Source organism: Haemaphysalis longicornis, unplaced genomic scaffold, assembly GCF_048455015.1.
Source record: "Haemaphysalis longicornis isolate Haplotype H1 unplaced genomic scaffold, Haemaphysalis longicornis Haplotype H1 scaffold_90, whole genome shotgun sequence".
Lineage (NCBI taxonomy): Eukaryota > Metazoa > Arthropoda > Arachnida > Ixodida > Ixodidae > Haemaphysalis > Haemaphysalis longicornis.
The window spans coordinates 853,092-869,815 of NW_027526461.1; the positions used below are offsets into that span (position 1 = coordinate 853,092).

The window sequence follows — 16,724 nt, forward strand, 5'->3', positions numbered from 1 at the left end:
TTAGCAATGCATTTGCGCGTAGAGGTGGAGCCGGCTTTGGGGAGATTGTTGTACGCTGTCCTTCCCAAACTGTACGTTGCAAAGTAGTCGAGCGAGCCTCGAGGCGTCTTTCCCTCTTCACCCCTGACATTGCGCAATGCCGCGCGGTCTTCGGCGGCTCGAGATTCGCGATCGCTGCGCCGCCTGCCGCCGCTTCTCCGCGGCGTTTGCGGGATTAGCGCTGCGTGGCTGATAGGTGGTCATGCAGTGTTTTGGTTCTCTTTCGCTTCTCTTTGCCTTTCCGCGCACTAAATAACTTGTTATGGTGACGTCTGTAAGCTAACTGAACGTTTAGGGCGCTTAAAAAAACAGCTGCGTCTTGGTAGAGCGCTCGAACGCCAACAAGAGCTACCCGGGGAGGCGGTTCTGCGCGCTTCTTGGCCGCTCTTGCGGTCGTCGGCGAAGGCAGCAGCATATCACCGCTGTCGCCTTCGAACACGTCAGCACAAGTGAATTCTATTTATTGTCACCTTGTTTAGACCTGACATTGGCACTGTAAGAGGTTGGTTCGTTTTGCAGCGCAAACAACAAATGCGGCTTTGCTTCGAATATGTACGTCGTAGAAAAATATATTTCGGGGATGTGATAACCCAATAGCTGACAAAAACTTGTGCCTTTTATGGGAATATAAGCCACGCGAAAATGTTAAGTACACTCAAAGGCTGTGCATTGTCAGATATGTGCCCACTCATGCCGTATAGTAAGAACCAAGGTATATGTTAATGAAACCATGGGAAAATGAATGGTCTGCAAGTCAGGAATAAATAGAATAGTCGTACGGGAATGAAGAAAAAAAAAAAACCGAGAGCAGCTTCTGAAATGCTAAAGACGTTTGTTTGAGCAAGGTAGAATTTACCAGACCAACTAGATGCGAAATGCACTGATATTTCGCTAGACATGGGGGGGGGGGGGGGAAGAGGAGGAGGGCGCTCAACTATCGTTTGTTTACAAATGCGGAGCGAAATCAACGAACGAACGTTTTAGTAATCACACACACAAGCTGCGTGTTCACTTTTGGTTTGTTTTTCGCCTTCAACGATCGGCTGATCACTCGGCGGACGCATTTTTCGAAGAATACAGGGTAGGCAGTTCACAAGAAATACGAGGTGTCGTTGAAAGAGTTGATTGATTGATTGCAGGGTTTAACACGCCGACGCAACGGAGACGATGAGGCACGCCGTAGTGGAGGGCTCCGGATTAATTTTGACCACCTGAAGATCCTTAACGTGCGCCGAAATCTCGTACACACGGGCTCGTTTGAAGAGTGTCGTATATGATAAGGGTCTCTGATTTCGGTTTATGCTAGATTCTGCAGTCTCCCTGTGTCATACGACGATGTTTCGAAGAAGCGTTTGGTCGCGGTCGCGGATTACTCTATAAGCCCATCTTCGCGCTTCTCGTGGAGGATAAATGTAACAGATGAATCTTTGCGAGCGCTCACCTCGGGACAAGACGACCCAGCATTAAATTTGTCGTCGTGTGCTGACTCCGGAGTGTAATTTTGCATTATCCATCGTACTTTTTGGTACAATGTTTGCGAAATTTATGCCGCATTGGCTTGTTCAGGGTACTGAGCAATATCTGATATGTGATATTGGCAGGCGTAACTTGCGTGCCGTCAGGTATGAGTGCTCCGCTAGATTTTGTAGTGCACAAAGTCGATTTACATCATAGTGTGTATGGCCGCAACATGACCATCGGAGGAAACACTGCTTACAGAGACACTGCCACTAAATTTCAGGGCAGCGGAATTGCAATCAGCTGCATGCAAATGCTCGCTTCGGGACGCTGGCCTGTGACACACGCCCGGCGCTCATATAGATCTTTCTAAGATCGCGTCATAAACGTTTATACTCTCGTGAACCCACCAGGCTTGCAAACAGAGTGCCTGCTCCACGTTATTCGGTATTTCGAACGGGGACAAACGGTAAATCGCTGTCTTGAACGAGCCCCAAAAGCAACGGCGACAGGGGGGAGCGGGCCGGGGACTCCCGCTCCTGCTTTCGAAACGGGCCGCTAGGGGGATTTCAGTGGCGCCCCTACAGGCCGCGCCAGGCCTCTCAAGCTTGGACGTTCCCTGTCTTCCCTATAGGCGGCGTAAAAATCGACGCCCCACGTGACCAACCTAAAGCGCTGTTTTCGACCATCAAGCCCACCAGACGGCGCAGGCAAAATGTTACTTTTGGTATAGAATACAAAACATTCATTCCGTGACTCAAAGAGCCCACACAGTTCGCTTACAATGTGTTATTTAAAAATACTATTAACAAGTTCCGCATCAGACATCCGTTGAGCAAAAATGTACGCAACTTTTTACGAACAGCCGACTGGTGCACCACCTCGTTTCTGAATTCGCAACCACAAAGCCGCCAATTCAAATTGAAACCGCTGCAACGGCCGACCGTTTCAATGTGCGCGGAGCACCGGTTTCGTGACTGTTATTGCTGTTATGTGCTTTTGCGTCCATCAGTTGTTGAGAGGACTGGAAAAACACGGGAATTGAGTGCTTGTGGAATGACAAATGTGGGAAATTCCGCATCGGAAGGCAGCTGTCGAGGCCAGAATATTCGATTCTTCCAACAGAAGGTGAGTGTTATGCACGCTAGAAAGACGGTGCAAAGGAAACCGTTGTCGCCGTCAATACTTCATTTGTGCCCTTCGTTCGAAATCTTAGCGCAAGTGAACGAGTTGTTATGGCAAAAAAAAAAAAAATGTTGTCACGAAAGCGACGTACAATTGCAGCGATCGAAATGAAATGATGTCCTGGCCTCTGTAAACTTGCGGATGTCAATAAACGATTTGTTCTCACTTGCTGCTCACTGTGGTCTGTGCCAGTCGAGGCCATCTGGTCACCTGGCGTAACATCACTTCACTAGCGCGGCGCAAGTAAACACGCGACCAGCGTGCCAGCCAGGAGCCAGCAGGAGCAGCCACGGCCGGACTCGACGCCCCTTTCGCGCGCGGGAGGAGGAGAGTCGAGTCCGGCCGTGGAGCAGCGAGCCGGCGGCCGCCGTGCGAGGGCAGCCATGTTATTAAGGAGCTCAAGCGGCCTGTGCAAAAAGCATCCGCCATGTTTACAAAGCCGTGTTTACAGCGCCATCAAGCGGGCGTACTGGGTAGTTCACGACGCCGCCACTACGCTTTTTCTGGCACTACAGGCAAAGCTAGACCTTTGCTTCTCTAAAATCCTCCCTGTTCTGTGGCCGCGCTCGAGGCGTATACGGCGCACTAGACCCTGCGCTGTGATTGGTGTAGCGGCACCAGAATATAACGTAATTGTCTCTACCCGGCTATCGTGTGTGTCCTTAGTCTGTGGCGTAGAGATCGGGCCCCTGTCCTTGTTAAATGGGCGGCGCCTGCTTGAGTGCTATTCAGTAGAAACCTGGCGTGTCAAACCTTGAGCCAGGCTCAGGATCGCCTCACCAGTTCCAAGCGAGATTCGCAGCCGCTGGCGAACACGTGTTATAAGTTCTCGCTGTCCTGGGGGCTAATGACTTCTGCGTGCGCATGCGTAGTATCACACGTACGACGATGGTCATATTTACACGCGTAGATTAATACGATTCTACCAGGGAGGGAGGAAATTTGTTAGGATGAACCGTGCCGGAGATTTGTGTCCTACAATTGAGGACGCATACAAAAGCAGCCGTAGTATACCGCACCAGCGCCACGAGCCCGAGGTTGTACCAGACGTCGGCCAGAACGTGGTCCTCGGCCAGCGCCAGCGCCCGGTCGAAGCAGGTGAGCGCCATGTCGTACTGCTGCGCGTAGAAGCAGCACAGCGCCAGGTTGTTGTACAGCTCGGCCGTCGGCATGCCAAGCTGCAGGAGCCGTCTGCGACCACAAACCCGTGGTTTGTTAGGCCTGCCTTCTTCTGCTCGGAAGAAGGTGCCGGCTTTAGACTATGAAGTTAATGTCAACAAAATATGCTCCCCTGCACTCCGTGCAGATGTTTAACCACACTCTAAATACTTTGCACCCCTAAGGGTGTAAATCGCTGTCTATAGCTAACACCCTTACACCCTAGCAAAAAACGCAAATGAAAAGCACCCTTGACGGTGTTTTGTCCTTTATTACCCCCACCCTCTTTAAACTTGGAGTTTTATCGTTGATTACACCCTTGCGAAGAGCGTTTTTTTTTTTTTCGTTTTTAAGGGTGTTTTATCGTTTAGTACACCCTTGCAAAGGGTGTTTTTCTTTGTTCTTTTATTTGCATGGGCCCTCTTGGCTTACCGGAAACCTTTCGAGCCAGAGGCATTTCAGCGTCTTTATAGTGGCCGCGATACGGTGCGACCCTATGAGGTATGGTCAACAGACCTGGTTAAGCCATCGTATGAGGTATGGTATTGTTAACAGACCCACGGCCAGGGCGCCTAAGTTGCATCATCACTGGCATCACTGGAAGTTGCTGGCTTTGCTTAAATTGTAGTTTCGTCACAATGTGTTTCCCGCTTCTTGTGGACAGATATAGCGCGAACTCCGACGACAAACAGCTAGATCTCTCAAATGCACCCCCCATGCAGTTCCTTATACAGTAAACGTTTGACCCAATCGATGGTGCAGTATTTTTTGTGCACCTCCCTCCATAACTTTATGCTACCGCTTGCACTGCCGGAGAACATACTTCCGTGTAAAATGACGTTATTTGGACAATGAGAGACTATACACGAGAAACCAGTGAACATAATTATATGTATTGTCCACTTCAGAGGGAGATCTAGCGCCAAAAATTCCGAACCATGTACCCATGCGGCAGGCGCCATGTTGCCCCTGTAACGTCCTCGTTCACCCCAAAATCTGTTGCTCCAAAGAACTGTGGACGGAAGTTCTAGAGCACTGCATGGGCCCGGGCTGACCCGAAAGCCCAGGCCCGAAGCGTTTATCGGCGGGCCCGGGCAGGACCCGGGCTCGGACTTGACGCCGTAAGGCTGGGCCGTTAATATTTCCGACCTGGAGACGAGAGCATCAATAAAGATGTTACGAGTTTACTTCTACGCGCTTCTTTATGTTTTAGTTGTACTCATCGTTTTAAAAACGTTGTTTTGCTAGGTCTGATAGTCAGTCACCGTACTCCTATTTCAATGGCATTTCATGAACTACCATTTCGGGGTATGAAATACCAAATATGCGATTACAAGTAACATCGTAGCGGAGAATGGATCAATTCAGACAACCTGGAGCTCCGCACCTATACATGTCGCACCCATCAAAATGCGGCTGCCGTGGCCGGTAATCGAAGTCACGTGCTAGAGAAAAAAATTACACCATCTTCCCGTTGGGGAACCCTGAGTAGTATGCAAAGCAGCCATGGGGTCGACTCAAGTGCCCATTAGTTTTCAGTCCGTCGTTTCCGTTAGGTTGAGGTACGTAGCTACCGTTATGGGAAATTGCGTTGAGCCCATGGCTGTTTCGCATACTACTCAGGGTTCCCCTACGGGAAGATGGTGTAATTTTATTAGATGCGACGGGGCTACGTCCCTCCCTTGTCGTCGTTGCGCCGTCCACACCCCCACTGCGCATGATCGGCTTGCTGAACGCCCGGTGGTGTCCTACCCTTTAATGGCTCCTGGAGTGACAGTGTTACCGGTGTCTTCCTGGGCCGGCCCGAGATGAGCCGAGCAAGCGCAGTGGGGGTGTGGACGGCGCCACAACAAGGGAAGGACATAGCCCCGACCATGAGATGCTGGAGCGACAGTGTTGCCGGTGTCTTCCTGGGCCGGCACGAGACGAGCACGCTTCCCCTTAAAGGGCTCCTGGAGCGGTATTGTTGCCGGTGTCTTCCTGGGCCGGTGGATGGACGGACGACGGAGCCGAGAGCAAGAGATGCTTTGCATCTAAAACCGCAGCTGAGTAAGCACTGCAGGTAAAACATTTTAATGCACGTACAGTATTCGTGGATTGAAACGTTGCATCAGAAATTTCAGCATACTAACTTGTGCTCGAGACAACCATGTGATGTCGCCAAGAATCTGGTAATCAAAAGTGATGGTGTCTCTGATGTAGGAATACGAGTTCATGTTACGCCGATGTGACGTGGTCTGAAGACGTTGGAAGCTAAATTGCGTACACTCCTCAATCCTAAATTTTCGCATATCAATCCACGAATGCTGTACACACCAACGTTGGTCCACACTAGATGCTTCGTCTGATTCGAAGACTACTCGGCTAAACGAAACCGCCGCCGGTTGTGACGGGCAGAGTGCGACCGGCCGCTCTAGCGTCCGCGAAGCAGAGAGAGAGAGAGAGAGAGAGAGAGAGAGGAGAGGAGAGGAGAGGAGAGGCGCCCGGAAACAAAATGGCTGCACCCATATGTAAACAAATATCACATGATGCCGACCGACCAACGAAAATCCTGGCGGCACATAACAATGAGAGAAAATAGTGCCGACACTCTAAAAGCCTTTATTTAGTGACGCTATCTAATCCCGGGCCTGGTCACGCACATGCGGTCCCTCCCTAGGCTTAAAAATAAATGACCCGGCCCGGGCTGGGCTCACTTTAAGCACACCCGGGCCTGTGTCGGGCTTGGGCGTCATAAAGCGGGCTCGGGCTGGGCCCGGGCCTTAATATCAGGCCCATACGCTCCAGCTGGAACCAAGCGAGGAGCTACTCTTGCTTGCCTGTAGAAGCGCAGCGCCATTTCGGGCTGGTCAGCGTAGAAGTGGTGCGTAGCGACGCAGGCGATGGCCTCTACGTGCACGGCGTCCTGGGTCAGCAGGTCCCGGTACAGCTTGGCCGAGCGCTGAAGGTCGTGCAGGCCCTGCAGCCGAGGAGAGATATATATGCACAACACCCTCGTGCGAAAGTAGCTTGCCTCATGCGAGCAAGGGGAAAATACATGGTTAATTCGATTCTCCTGTGGAAGTATCGGTGATGGGTGGAGACACTACCGCACTCACGACTGCTGCATCGCGCGCTCATAACAAAGTTGAGGAGGCTGACCTCAGTCGGCTGCGCGGAGACTGACCTCGTAGACTCGCGCCATCGGAGCGATGAGGGCCGCCTCGCCGGGAAACTTGTCGAGGCCACGCCTGTACGCCTCCACGGCCGCCAGCGGCTGGTCCATCTGAAGCTGCACCTGCACGGCCGATGAATGCGGACTCCAAATATCGACGCAAGATGAGTGCCCGTAAGCAGTGCATACAGCCCATGTCACAGTCGCCCTCCATCGCAGTCCCGAAAGGCCACAAAAGCGTTACTTCGTTTATGGCCCCAGGCTTGTCTGAACGATTGCAGGGACACTGTGCAACGTCTTTCATTCGCCCAGTTGGCCAGATTACCTCTTCTGATTTAGGCGTTATTTTTGTTTGTCTTTCTACTTACGCTTACTCTTTCTTTTTTCGCGCCTCAATTTCCGCGCCTTTCAATTTTATGCACCCGGGTCCCGTTTCTTTCTCTTTCAATGCCTCCTTTCCTAGTCACCATGTAGTCAGCCGGAATCTTCTCTGGTTAACCTCCCTGACTTTCCTGGGCTGTCTTATCCTTCCTTCCTTCCTTCCTTCCTTCCTTCCTTCCTCCTTCCTTCCTTCCTTCCTTCCTTCCTTCCTTCCTTCCTTCCTTCCTTTCTTTCTTCCTTCTTTCCTTCCTTCCTTCCTTCAAACCAGGCGACCTACGTTATGTTCTTTTATCACACAGTTTGATGCATGCTCGGCACAAAGCGAAAATGTGTCAGTGCATAAGAGCGTGAAGAAAACAAAAGTAGTCTGACTTGCGCCTGGGACATGGAGTGCCCTTGATTTTGTGCGGTGTTTAATTAAGTGTTACTTTGGCCCTCTTTTCTTCGATTAAGCGAAGACTGCGAGTCGGCAGCATAGCACAAACAGGCAAGATCATCACAATAACCTTCGCGCTCGCGAAGCCGAGCGCAAACGGTAGTCAAAAGGGGCATTTTATTCGAGACTGAATCTGAATCTTTACTGGTACAATATACATACATCTAAACACACTCTCAGCTGACATCGAGAACTTTGTGCGCACGCACCTCGCCTGGGGTAAATTTTATCAACAGGTGGTGGTGGTGGTGGTTGTTTTGTTAGATCAGGCGGTGTTATAGCCTGGCAATACTTGCCGGCAACTTATGTCCGCCCAACGTGCCATGGAGCGCATAATGTTAGGAGTAACGCTTAGGGGCAGAAAACGAGCTAACTGGATGAGGGAGCAAACTCGGATAGATGATATCATAGTTCAGGTTAAGAAAAAGCAATGGACTTGGGCTGGCCATGTGGCACGACGAATTGAAAACCGAATGGACACCGAGGGACGGGACTAGAAGGGGAAAGCCATTAACTCGATGGAGAGATGAAATTGTAAAATTCTGAGACAAAGCATGGACTCCGGCAGCGCCTGGACAGGAGCGAGTGGAGGTCAATGGGGGAGGATTCGTCAGTAGACCTAAATAGGCTGATGACGACGATGATGATGACGATGATGATGATGACAATGATGAATCGTTCCGCCCGAGCGCCACCCAATGAGTTAATATTATGGTCATTTCACCACGATTCTGCCAGTTTGGTATATCCTGCAGGAAGCTAAGGAGAAGGCGCGACACGTCCCTGCGCAGCATCCAGTGTCCCCTTGGCAAGACGATGGGTCCAGAGTGGTGTGTGGGGCTGCCAACTTTCGCATCGCTGGGGGAATTGCCGTCCGTTCTACAGCATGCTATGGGCAACACATTGCGTAGTGGTTGATTGATTGTGGGGTTGAACGCGCCGACGCAACGCAGGCGATGAGGCGCGCCGTAGTGGAGGGCTCCGGATTAATTCCGACCACCTGGGGATCTTTATCGTGCGCCGAAATCTCGTACACACGGGCGTTTTTGCTTTTCGCCTCCATTAGCATTGCGCAGTGGTGCACATCTCCTGATAAACACAGAGGTGATAGCACGAGGCCCACTTTGAATAGCCAAACTGTCGTCTTTGCTGAGCCCGTTCGGATACGGTACAGAAAAGTTGCCTACGATCTCGTAAGTCCCTTTGTGGTACAAGGCTGAGAGGAATTTCCCAAGGACTTGAAATGTTCGATTACTTCCCGAAGTTGTTCCAGTGATCGGCGGAAACTTTGACAGTCGGTGGAAATGACAGCGCATTCCGTGCCATCCCATCAGTGGTTTCGTTGCCCTTGACGCCAACATGGTATGGAATCCATTGAAACCACACATGGAAATTCTTGCTGTTGAGCTCTTGCACAAGCCGTAAGGAATGTTCCAGATGCACACACACACACACACACCAGTAACAGCAGCCAGATGTTTTATGCTTGAACACCTGGAGAACGCTTACTCGAACCACCTTCATTTTTTTACGGATGGCTCAGTCAGTCCGCATAGAGGTTAGTGCAGCGGCGTATGTTTATACAGATGCACTGGTTTTCTCGGCTGCACGACTGGATCATGTAGTGCTTTCCATCGAAACCGAGTGCGTCGCCGTCATGGCTACTTTGAGGAAACTTAAATCATACAAACCACAGGAACTTGTAATTCTGACTGATTTGAAAGCAGCCCTACAACTTTTGTTCAACACACTCCAGTCATAGTTGTAGGTGACTTCAGTGTACATGTCTTTAAACAGGACAAGTTATAGTTCACCCAATGTATGTTCGAAGAATATGGGCTACATTTCTATAATGGTTCACAATCACCATCCACTGTACACAGTTCATAACTTTCGCCAAGCCTGTCACGTTGCTACCGAACCACTCGCTGTGTGCCACAGTCATCACAAAGCGGCTATCACTGGAAGTTCAAAATAAAAAAAAAAGATTTTCGGTCAGTGCATGGTTGCGTGTCTTTGGTCATCCACATGGTCATCCACATGGTCATCCAAATGGGAGTGGAATGGCTTTTACTACTGGCGTGTCACGTAAGGATGCATGTGCCCGTCACTACAGGTACCACGCGCGCACGCTACCCAGTACACATTGATTGATTGATTGATTGATTGATTGATTGTAAACAGCAAATTGCGATGTCAGAATTGAACAATGAAAATATCTCGACACTTCGTAGGTTGTGGGATGGATTCCAAGCCCCTCTGCTCCTGTGACGGCGAATCTTTACCACTAGGCGGTTAGTTTTTTATTATTATTTTCATTTTTAATATTACATTCTGAACTTTGCTGTATATGGGCCAGCTTCGCATTTAAAGGAGTACTGACACCAAATTTTGATACCTAAAAAATGATATAATTGGCTTCAGTAGTTTGTACAGATGCCTCACAGAAATTTTTGCAGCGATCCGAGGCCGGAATTACATCTAAAATCGATTTTGATTGTCCAGGCCGCGAGCTTCCACAAATCGGCAGCACTAGCGCAATCGCTTTCGGCGTGACGAAACATTGGCCTACGTGTCTGGCCGGTTCAGGGTGACGTCATATAGTCGTTTTCAGAACCGGAAACGATATCCTGCGCTGCTGTTGTCGGTGGTATTCGTTTGGGCAGGAGACGTGGGCGTAGCTGTGTGAGCAATGCTTGTAAACGTTGCGTGTTCGACGTCTTTGCTCTTCAGTTCGTTGCCGGCGCATGGTGTTCGACGGGCACCGCGGCGACGCGGCGGTGCGCGTCGCCGAGCTCGCCCAAGTTGTGCTATGGCAAGCTCGCGGTATGCGAAGTACTGCTCGTGGAAGCCAGCCCGAGCAAATCGACGACGACGCCAAGATGCATTATTTTCCACGCGACGACATGCAGCGCTAAACGTGGACTTCGTGGAGTTCGTGCACGCCGGCGGGCGCAAGAACTGTCGCCCAAGCCAGCGGGCTCGGGGTGCACGAACTCCACGAAGTCCACGTTTAGCGCTGCATGTCGTCGCGTGGAAAAAGCCCCCGAATTCATAGACCTATCTTAAACTTAAGCAGCGAGCGTGCTTCATGAAGTCCGCTCCAAGACAGCAGGCGGCTTGAACGGGTCTAAGACGACCTTCGCGTTTCATAGACGTTGGAGCGAGCTTGCTTCGTCAAGTCAGGGGGCGACTTGAGCGGGGCGGCGACGGACGCGGCTGGGATCGAGAGTAACCGGGAATTATTTCGTTTAAGATGCAAATCAAGGTCATAAAACAGGCCCTTTAACTAAAAACCACCCATAGTAATTGTTAACAATGGTCTGTTTAAGCAAATAGCAATCCCCAATCATCTACAGTCAAAGCATAACGCGTGTTTCAGACATTAGTGAATGTGATCTGGCAACCCGGGCGCTCGCAACCGAGCTAGGGTGGCTAGAATGGGAAGGTGTGATGACCGGCCAGGAAAAGCTGGCCCCTGTTCGCGTGAATGCCGCGTGGCGGCGCTGTCGTCAGGGGCGCCGTCAGCTCGCGCGGCCGTTCTCCGTGCTAGGCGTCTCTGCCACGACCATGCGGTGCCGCGTCACTGAGCTGTAGAAATTTTAGCTGATACCGCAGTTCCTTAGACAAGGCAAGGCTTGTGTTATGCTACCGCTAACATGGGGTTTGCGACACGGCAAAACACAGCCGAGTTTTACGCTGCCGGAAAGCAAGCAGGCGTTTGAGAAATACTGCATTAAAGCTGAGCGGGAGCTTACCTATGGTACAGGGCTTTTTTGCAGGGTTTATGTGAAATATTGTTTTTTTTTCGAGGTGTGCGCTATATTAACTGCTGCGATCACGCGGCATGTTTATTCTTGCCACTCGTATTTTATGTTGTTGTTGTGGCTGTTGGTAGTGGTGGTGGGCGTAATTACGCACGAAAATAGATAACTTCGTTTACACCTGCCACATAAACATTAAATAATGGCATACGTTGTAATGCAACGTCCTGGAGTCACTTCATTCTCAATGTAGTTCGAAAACCAAACAAACAGATGTCACATGTTCCTGGGCGAGCAAACTTTATTGCGTGAAGCAGAATGCAGTTAAGTTATGCTGCTTCTTTCACGTCACGCCTTTATATTATTTTTTCCCTTTGCCCTCTAGTCGTTATTTAATCAAATTGCAAATAAAAATGAAATATATGTAGCACGCAATAAGCGGTGCTGCTTCAGCTGTAGAGCATTGTTTGTAGTTGTATTACGTACTAGATTTAGTCGCGGTAAGATTCTACAGTCAAAACTCGATCTAACGAACAAATTCTTTTCCCCCGCAAATGCCTAAATGGCGTGATGCTTTTATGAATTCGAACTAACGAAATAGATTGAATTCCCCCCACTCCCGATTTAACGAAGTGTTTCGAGCAACAGACCGATCTAATAAGGAAAAATTTCGAATGGGTCCGGACAGAACGCCGCGTCAGAAAAAGGAGGCATATATTTTTGTTTTCACGGAATTTTACAAATTACTCGAGAATCCCGTGGTGTATGGCGTCCTGGCCAGCACGCTTCCCAGAATCTTGAAGGCAAATGACGCCATCATTCATGCCACTTCTTCTGGAAATGCATCGAAAAAAATAATTTCAAGGGCACGCGCGTATATCCTGCACGAGAAACTGGAGGAAACCCTGTTTACGTGGTTCAAGGATGTGACAGCCAAGAACGGCCCGATCAGCGGGGAGGTAGTACAGCAGAAAGCGCTGTGTTTCGCGTGACTGGGGTGCGATAACTTCAAGGCAAGCCCCAGCCGGCTCAATTTTTCACCATCACTTTTAGTGCATCGCTTAATTATCGTCAGGCGAGTGCGCCACAGTTACGATCTCATGGTAGCTTCTGGGATGCGACTCCCTTTAGAGATAGAATTTATGAAATAAACTGCCGATTTTAGGAAGTTATCGATTTAACGAAATAATTCGCGGTTCTCGGTGACTCCGTCAGATGGGGTTTTTAACTGAATGGCATAATAGAACTACTCATCGCGCGCCAAAGTGTTTTCCGCAAACAGCCCAATTGTCCTGAAGCGTCTTGTCAGCCCTTGGAATAGCGCGCGACCACTTCAAAAACAGGCATTGACGAGCCGGCGCACGGACTTTACGGAATAAGTTTTGTATACGGAATCGCATTCCAGCACGAAACACCTCCTCTGAGTTTTTTTTTTTTCTTTGAAGTAGAAGACATATTCGCCACCGCGCAGCGGTACAGTCATACACGAGACGTAAATGTGCGGTAATCTGTAGCAAAACACACAGCGACAGTCCGCGCCCAGACGCTGGCAGAGGGGACTGGCTTTCCCCCGCGGAAACGCTGACGGCACTGACGGCGCCCCTGACCACAGCGCTCGGTTTTGCCCTAGCGGCAGGCACGCGCCGGGGGAACACCTGCTCTGCGGGGAAAGCGCCGTGGTCATCACACCTTCCCATTCTAGCCACCCTAACCGAGCCGCATCACGACTCACGAGAGCTTCGCCGCTGCGACATTCCACAATAAAACACAATAAAAACAACGTAGTCTACTCTCGCTACCAGACCACTGCTCGGTCGTGATCTCTGCGCCCTCAAGCGTACTTCTTTTTTTTTTTTGTCTCTCGCGTGAATCGGCGTGATGGCGGCTGTGTTGTAGCGTCGTTTTTTAGGTCGTCGTTTTTCAGCAGCGGCCGGTTAACCAACGGATCGCCAGCGATGCGACATGGTGAGTGTGGTGAATACATGGAGGAAGTCTTTCCTCCATGGGTGAATACATACGACCAGTTTGTTACGATTCAATGCTTTTAATACCTCTACGCTTCCTTCTTTGCTGTCCCGCCCCGAGACTGTTGTCGTGAGGTTTCACACTCGATCCGCGAGAACAAATTAAACGAACGATCCTTGGACAAATACGAGGAAGCGTCTACAGACTATGCACAATCGAAGACCCCAATAATATTCCATGTCCTGCTTCTTCCGCACAATGCATCACATTCGTTGTGGTGTTGCAATGCATTCAGAGGCTGTTAAATATTACTCTTTATGCCTCTGCCAAATATAAATACATGACGAATTTGTTGTCAAGGTGCGTGCGTATGACCAGCGCACCAAGCAGGTTCAATAATCACACCAGCAAACCAAGAAAACCAATGATTTATTTATGCATCAAAACATAGAAGCTGCGAATTGTTCAGGAATTTTTGCAGTATTAAATAGCGGAAACCCTGTTGCATGTTCTCCATATGAACATCTCATCATGGTTAATAACTATGATTAATTAGGTACTAATCTGGGTACTAAAACCTCATCTTCTGAGGCATCGGGAGGCATAGCATTGGTGAGGATAGGCCCGTACAGTGAAAACGCGGAGCAGCGCCAGATTAGGTGGTCAAGGGTGGCGAATACGGTCATCCGGCAATGGGGACAGGTGGAGATCCCGTTGGGTAAATCCATTTTCTAGTGATGTGGGGTGTGAGAGCTGCGTTGGCCCTAGCTTTGTTGACGAATACTTCCGCAGAGCGAGGCATCGGGGGAGCCAGAGCCAGGCGGCCAGGAGGGGTAACGGAAGAAAGGCGGCACTTCTGTGCCTGGCGTGCGTGATCAAAAAAACAATTCACAATTACTGTTTTTTTTTTTTTAACTTACCCACATATTCAGGGCTGTTCTGCACAGCTGTGGTGTAATGTGGAAAAGCCATCCATGCCAGTGGTGTAACTCTTCCTATTGCTGGATTCCTCACCATCTTCGAGACCCAGCCGAAGCAGCAGCCATTGCATTGGCTCTTCCTCCTGTATTAGCGTACTCACAAACTTGCAGGCAGCATGCGGGTGCTTTTCCTTGGGACTTTCACAGCGACCATTTCCTTTCAGTGGCCCTAGACTGTCATTGCAGTGGCCCTAGACTGTCAAAATTTGCAAACTACCCTCACCAAAATCATTTTTTCTTAAAGGCCAACTGCACTAAAATTTCAACCTCTTAGAAACAATATTTCTGTATGGTCTGCTGAAAAAGAAAGCGAGATGAAAATACAACGGCTGAAATACTTGCGTGGAAGCCGCAAGCGGTCAGCAAAAATCGTCGATTTTGAAACCAAAATCGAGAAGAGCGCAGCCATTTAAAGTGATGTTGCAGCTGTCCAGCGAGCGGCCGGACGGTCAGCAGCTTGGGAGCGAGCCTGCGCGCAAGTTCTGCGTGCGCATGGGGCAGCAAATAGGTGAAGTGTTCACAGCAGAGCTCGACTGGTTCTCGAGTTGCATGGCTGGCTGGAGAAAGAAGCCCCCGTCGGCTGGAGCATAACAGGCGCGTCATTGCTGTTTGTGATGCGCTGGCAGGTGTAGCGTGGTCTGACGCGGAGCTTTCTTCCGACTGATTAATGAAGCGTTTCACGGGGCCACCACTAGTGTCCCAGCTGATTTGGTGGTACCAACGCCGCCTGTATAATTATTGCCTAACACGTGAGTGAAAAAATGGCCGAACAGCCACTCTCCTGTTGCTCTCTCCTACCCTTCCCCGCTCCGTAGCCTTCCTTTGTGCTTTCATGTCCGCCGGCCAGCACCGCTTCTCGGAAACTATGCAAAATAGTTTAAAGTTTGTTTAGGGTTCCCCAGGTGGCGCTCCTACGCCTTGTTTTTCACCATGCCTGTCTGTCTTGGTCTGTCCCTGATAAAACCGCCTTTGCCTCGGAGCAAAATCACTTGTGCTGCCGCAGGATCGTGCCAGCTTTGTGCTCTTATCTACTTGAATCACGGGCCCCAAAATTTTTTGTAGTGGGGCATACCCCCCTCTGTCCCCTCCGCATTTCGGTCTTGTTTTCTCCCCGCTGTTCGCACTCCGCATCGGTATGCACTTTTAAAATTGAGGACTGTACTGTAGAGGCGTCCGGACAGCGTGGCGGAACCCTCAGCTGCTTATCCTTTTTTTTCTATAATCTTCTAAACTTTACAAGCACGTGATATTTTTCTAAAGTAATGGTGGAAGCGAGCGCCTGAATGAAAAATGTGCAGGCAATTTTTTCTTCCCTAAATCCTCCAGAGAGAAAAAAACATCAGTAAAATAATGGCTGCACCTTCCTAAAATATAGTTTTTCTGTTCACTATTTATCTACCTGACAATTAATATGTTCTTACACATATATTTCAGTTCCTCCTGCGTCAGTTATCTTTGGAAAAATGCAGCAAGTATAAAGCGAGCAAAATGTTGAACGAGATCCCTAGCGCGCCCCAGAACTATCACCCCGTCGTGCCTGAGATGTGACCGAAACGGCTCTTGAAACCCAACAGGCAAGCCGACAGACACGCGTCATAAAAGTGGGTGCAGCGTTTGCGACTCCAGAGCAGTGACGTAAGGCGAAATGTCCGCCAGCGCGCACCACATAGCGGATGAGTGGCTGAACTAAGCGTCCCTACCCTTCCTATTGAAAAGCACGCGACGTCTCAGGCAATGTTTATACAGGCGGCGTTGGGTGGTACTTACTACAAATTGATAAATCAGGCCGAGCTGAAATGTGAGTACCGTTGGCCTTTTATGAGTAACCCTGACCATTCCTTGATTTTTCCAGGTGCCATTCTGTCACGGGGCATGGCGGACAATTCCCATGGCTGACCATTGATGACAATTACGAGGGAGAAGCTGCGTGGGGGCGAAGCCAGCACTGACTCTCTCATGGCCATTTTGTAAATGATGTAAATAGATCGCTCATAACCTTCAACCATGGTTCGTCTTATCTGCTGTGCCACAACATTACAGTTCTTTGCTAAGTTTCGCAGTTGCTACAAATCCTGTTGTAGAGCAAACCTTTTATTCACGTTAAAGGGGCCATTAGGACAAAATCCAGTTTCACTCACAACATTGGGTGTCTTAATAGAGCCCCTACTGCTTGCCAAGCAGCGAATAATGCTTTATTCATTAAG

General features: G+C 49.7%; 1 protein-coding gene and 1 long non-coding RNA gene across 2 annotated transcripts in view; one reads left to right on the forward strand and one right to left on the reverse strand.

Annotated features, from left to right (window-relative positions):
* The window catches only part of LOC144154757 (tetratricopeptide repeat protein 8-like), a 171,007-nt gene that overhangs the window by 2,326 nt on the left and 151,957 nt on the right, over positions 1 to 16,724 (reverse strand). The window contains exons 6-8 of the mRNA XM_077685873.1: positions 7,007 to 7,117; positions 6,660 to 6,799; positions 3,702 to 3,873 (exon numbers count right to left, since the gene is read on the reverse strand). Coding sequence (XP_077541999.1) covers positions 3,702 to 3,873; positions 6,660 to 6,799; positions 7,007 to 7,117 — 423 coding nt within the window. The remainder of the gene's footprint in view (positions 1 to 3,701; positions 3,874 to 6,659; positions 6,800 to 7,006; positions 7,118 to 16,724) is intronic.
* LOC144154758 (uncharacterized) lies at positions 13,428 to 16,522 on the forward strand. Its single transcript, XR_013319449.1, has 2 exons — positions 13,428 to 13,540; positions 16,373 to 16,522. It is a non-coding gene; the product is annotated as an uncharacterized LOC144154758 (long non-coding RNA).